The sequence below is a fragment of the Physeter macrocephalus genome, chromosome 21 (genome assembly GCF_002837175.3).
Source record: "Physeter macrocephalus isolate SW-GA chromosome 21, ASM283717v5, whole genome shotgun sequence".
NCBI classification, from domain to species: Eukaryota; Metazoa; Chordata; class Mammalia; order Artiodactyla; family Physeteridae; genus Physeter; species Physeter macrocephalus.
Genome location: NC_041234.1, coordinates 48,958,861 through 48,964,150, shown reverse-complemented (window position 1 = coordinate 48,964,150; position 5,290 = coordinate 48,958,861). Strand labels below are relative to the sequence as shown.

The window sequence follows — 5,290 nt, the reverse complement described above, 5'->3', positions numbered from 1 at the left end:
GGAGCGGCTAGGCCCGTGAGCCCTGGCCGCTGAGCCTGCGCGTCCGGAGCCTGTGCTCCGCAACGGGAGAGGCCACAACAGTGAGAGGCCCGCATACCACACACACACAAAATAATAATAATAATGATGTTAATAGATTTTAATATATTAAAGTTTCCAAAAGAAAAAATTTCAGAATCTATAGTAATACCCAAACAAAAAAGGGAGGGGGAAGCTCATTACAGAATGCCAGTTAACGTAGAAAGAATGAAAAGCATTAGAAAAACCACCATTAAGCAACCCCCAATGTAATAACTGAGTTATCAGGTAATGATCATCAATGGATGTTAAAACTGTTGAGAGAAAGATTGTTAGCAGGATAGACCACAGTCCCTAGTGACACCTTGAAGGCAGCCTCTGAGCAGAGGACCCAGTTGAGCTGTGCCCAGACTCCTGACCCACAGAAACTGTGAGATAATAAATTTATGTTGTTTCAAGCTACTGGAAAAAAAAAAAAAAGGGGACTTCCCTGGTGGTGCAGTGGTTAAGAATCCGTCTGTCAATGCAGGGGACATGGGTTTGATCCCTGGTCCAGGAAGATCCCACATGCTGCAGAGCAACTAAGCCCACGAGCCACAACTACTACTGAGCCTGCCCGCCTAAACTACTGAAGCCCGCGTGCCCTAGAGCCCACGTGCCACAACTACTGAGCCCGCATGCTGCAACTAATGAAGCCTGCACGCCTAGAGCCCATGCTCCACAATAAGAGAAGCCACTGCAAGTAGAAGCCCACGCACTGCAGTGAAGTGTAGCTCCCACTTGCCACAACTAGAGAAAGCCCACATGCAGCAATAGAGACACAACACAGCCAAAAAAAAAAATTAAAAAAAACCAGGATATTCACCCACATATTAATTACAATGAAAAAAACATACCTTTATTATAGAGGAATGTGGGGATTAACACTTTAATAAGATAATCAAAATACTGAGAAAACCTGACGTTATGTGCTTCCTGATGTGGTGCAGTAAGTACATAATACCACCTATGTTGTAATCTTGCCAAAGACATTTACTCTGAATATAATCAATGCAAAAACAGACAAATCCAGAATGTGGAATATTTTATGAGACCACTGGCCTGGACTCTTCAAAACATTCAAAGTCATGAAAACCAAAAAGGTGGGGAGGACAGTTCTAGATTAAGAGAGACTCAAAATACTTAATGTTTGAACTGGAATTGGATCCTGAAGGGGGGTGAGGGGCAGGCAATAAAGGACATTGAGACAACTGGGGAAATTTGAATAAGGACTGAATATTAGATCCTACTCAATTAATGTTAATTTTCTTACGTGTAGTAATAGTATCATGTTTGCCACGTCTTTATTCTTAGGAGATGAGTGCTAAAGAATCTGAGTGAAACGCCGTGATGCCTAAAACTTCCAAATGTTTCAGCAGAAAGAAAATGTTTTAGATATATAAAGATGAAACAAATGTGAAAAATGTTAACAGCTGGTGAATTCAGAGGAACCACAACTTTATTATTCCTTCAGCTTTTCTGTAGGTTTGCAATTTTCAAACTAAAAATTTAGGGGAGAATTTTTTTTTATTTAAAAACGTTTCTACTTGATTATCAAATTATCTGAGGGCAAGAGACAGATAAATATAAGCATAGTTTGTCTCCTTAATCTTTTTGGATGGTCCATTATCAGAACATCTGAGATCAGGGACCTTACAAATATTACAAGTGCCTGGAAGTAGAATAGGAAGGGCATCTACTATATGCCAGGCACTATACTACATTTTTTATACAGTCTCCCTCATTTTACCTTCATAACTACTGTTGTAAGGGTGATTTTATTTTGTAAATAAGGAAACTAAGAACTCAGAAAAGTTAGGTAGCATGCCCAAGGGCAAGTGGTGGAGCTTAATGAGTGCTTCACAAGACTAATTTTCATTACTGGCAACAATTAGTGAGGAAAATCCAACAAAGTTCCTATGTCCTCAGTTGCACTTCAGAGAACACATCAACATCACATCCACCCCTGCCACCCATCGATATCACCAACCTCCAACAGATCTCTCCCACCTGCTATCTCTTACCTCTCAATTAGCTGTTTCCCTAAGACAATCTTGGTCCCTTCAACCTTGATAAGTTCTTCATTATCATTATGAATGACTGTCTTTTCCAACTCTTCCTCCTGCTCCTCTGTCATGGCAACAGGGTTGGAAGGTGGAGCATTTGTTTGATAATAAAGGGGGCAGAATTTGTTTGTTCTCATGTGCCCAATGGCACCACAAGCCCCACATTTCAGCTGCAAAAGGAAAAGTATCAACATGTCAGAGGTAAGCAGGCTTCTTCGTGTTAGCTTTAAGAAATATATAGATGGTAGAAGAGAAACAAGGCAGGCCCAGAACTTTTATTCTAACAGAATTGTTATACGCCTTTCAACCAGAAGGCACTGGACAAAAGTGCATGTATGGAAATGACACATTAAAAACAAAATGAAATCCAGAGACTGAACATTACTTTAAAAACCAAGTAAGGGAGAAAAGGGAGAGGATTTCTACCCCCAATTTAAGTTGTAAACTATGAAAATATTAAATATGCATAAGAAAGGCTATTGGAAGCCCAAGGCTGCATTCAGCCTCACAGGCAGCCAGCATGAGTATATTCCCAGCCTCAAGGAAAAGGCTTAATAATACCAAGTCTCTGGGAATTCCCTGGTGGTCCAGTGGTTAGGATTCCGTGCTCTCATTGCAGAGGGCCTGGGTTCAACCCCTTGTCAGGGAACTAAGATCCCACAACCCGTGCAGTGTGGCAAAAAAAACAAAAAAAACCAAAAAAACCCCAAGTCTCCATCTTACTTTGGCAACTGCCCTCCGTTTCATCTGTAAAATGGATCAATACTGTATCATACAATACTTATATAATACCACACAGAAGAAAGAAACATTAAAATACTTAATGACCTCAGTACGTGTTAATAGCAGTTCACATTTGTTGAGAATTTTACAGTTTATAAAGTGCTTCCCATGCATTATATACTTTAATACAACACCAGTGTGAGATCAGAACAAGAACCTGAACCCAGACCTTCTGTTTCCGAGTCCATGGCTCTTTCCACTGTACCACAATTGCCTCATTTTGTGATGCATGTTACAGTTACGCTGCACAGTAATATCTGGAATCCCACATAAATTATACAAAGCAACCTATATTGTATTTTTTTCTGTTGCTTCTTTTAATACATGCAATTTAAAAACAAGATGTGTTCATATATGTACATACATGTACATGTTAAAAAAAAATCCACCACACCTATCTCAACTCACAGAAAATATTTCCAATGGATGAAGTATAAATGACACCCAATGACACCAGATCAAGTCTGGTGTTGTCAGTACCAGTCACAATAGTACTAATAACACCCAAATGGCCACATCAATTCAAACTAGTTTTCCACAATACTGCCCTCATTCCCAGTAAGGGAGGATGCCAAAAGCTAAGGGAAAAGGTATGCTTTCTTAGTTATGATCACACCACATATACTTACTTTTAGGTCAGGACGCTCCTTCATTTTTTTGGGCTTCTTCTCAGGAGGACCCTTAAGCTTCTCCTTTTCCTGGTTTCGCTTAAGCCGCCTCAGTTGCTCTTGAATCCTCCGCCGTTCTTTTCGCATCTCTTCTCGATGCTGTTCATCAAAAAGGGCAAATTTACGACTAAATAATGGGGAAAAAAATCACAGATCCATAAGCAAACTTAAACCAAGACTGTCCTGATAGCAAACATCTCAGAACTAAAGTAATCCATCAAGAATGAAACAAACAAACAAACAAATGAAACAGAAGGGGCTACTTGGCATCCCCATCTACCCTGCCCATCATTCTTCCACATGCAGAGAGGCACCTCTCTCAGAATGAGAAGTCCTGAGGAGTCCCTAAGATTTTTGCCAACCAACCAATGAAAACACAAAGGACCCACTGGAACTAAAAACATGCCTTTATTTTGCAGCAAATTTGGAATTCTCCCTGTGATTTGGCTTTGTTCAAACCCAAAGTTCTAAAGGCAAAATGGTTCCCAATTAACACAGCCTTCCAGGGACAACTGTGCAGAATCCTGTCACTAAAACTCAAGCATCAGGAGGAACCAAGATGGCGGAGTAGAAGGATGTGCTCTCACTCCCTCCTGCGAGAACACCAGAATCACAACTAGCTGCTGCTGGACAATCATCGACAGGAAGACACTGGAACTCACAAAAAAGATACCCCACATCCAAAGACAAAGAAGAAGCCACAATGAGATGGTGGGAGGGGCGCAATCACAGTAAAATCAAATCCCATAAGTGGTGGGTGGGTGACTCACAGACTGGTGAACACTTATACCACAGAAGTCTACCCACTGGAGTGAAGGTTATGAGCCCCATGTCAGGCTTCCCAACCTGGGGGTCCGGCAACAGGAGGAGGAATTCCTAGAGAATCAGACTTTGAAGCCTAGTGGGAAGTGATTGCAGGACTTCGACAGGACTGGGGGAAACAGAGACTCCACTCTTGGAGGGCACACACAAAGTAGTGTGCGCATCGGGACCCAGGGGAAGGAGCAGTGACCCCAGGCGAGACCGAACCAGACCAACCTGCTAGTGTTGGAGGGTCTCCTGCAGAGTCGGAGATCGGGGGGGCTGTGGCTCACCGTGGGGACAAGGACACTGGCAGCAGAAGTTCTGGGAAGTACTCCTTGGCATGAGCCCTCCCCCCAGAGTCTGTCATTAGCCCCACCAAAGAGCCCAGGTAGGCTCCACTGTTGGGTTGCCTCAGGTCAAACAACCAACTGGGAGTGAACACAGCCCCACCCATCAACAGTCAAGTGGATTAAAGTTTTACTGAGCTCTGCCCACCAGAGCAACATTCAGCTCTACCCACCACCAGTCCCTCCCATCAAGCCTCTTAGATAGCCTCATCCACCAAAGGGCAGACAGCAGAAGAAGGAAGAACTACAATCTTGCAGCCTGTGGAACAAAAACCACATTCACAGAAAGACAGACAAGATGAAAAGGCAGAGGGCTATATACCAGATGAAGGAACAAGATAAAACCCCAGAAAAACAACTAAATGAGGTGGAGATAGGCAACCTTCCAGAAAAAGAATTCAGAATAATGACAGTGAAGATGATCCAGGACCTTGAAAAAAGCAAAGATCGAGAAGATGCAAGAAATGTTTAACAAAGACCTAGAAGAATTAAAGAACAAACAAACAGAGATGAATACAATAACTGAAATGAAAACTACACTAGAAGGAATCAATAGCAGAATGAC

The 5,290-nt window shown here is 42.2% G+C and overlaps 1 protein-coding gene across 6 annotated transcripts in view; it reads right to left on the bottom strand.

Annotated features, from left to right (window-relative positions):
* The window catches only part of TAF1 (TATA-box binding protein associated factor 1), an 87,502-nt gene that overhangs the window by 46,836 nt on the left and 35,376 nt on the right, over positions 1 to 5,290 (bottom strand). For all 6 annotated transcript variants that reach the window (XM_055081571.1, XM_028482947.2, XM_028482948.2 and 3 more), the window contains exons 24-25: positions 3,536 to 3,701; positions 2,082 to 2,293 (exon numbers count right to left, since the gene is read on the bottom strand). In XM_055081571.1, the coding sequence (XP_054937546.1) occupies positions 2,082 to 2,293; positions 3,536 to 3,701 (378 nt within the window). The remainder of the gene's footprint in view (positions 1 to 2,081; positions 2,294 to 3,535; positions 3,702 to 5,290) is intronic.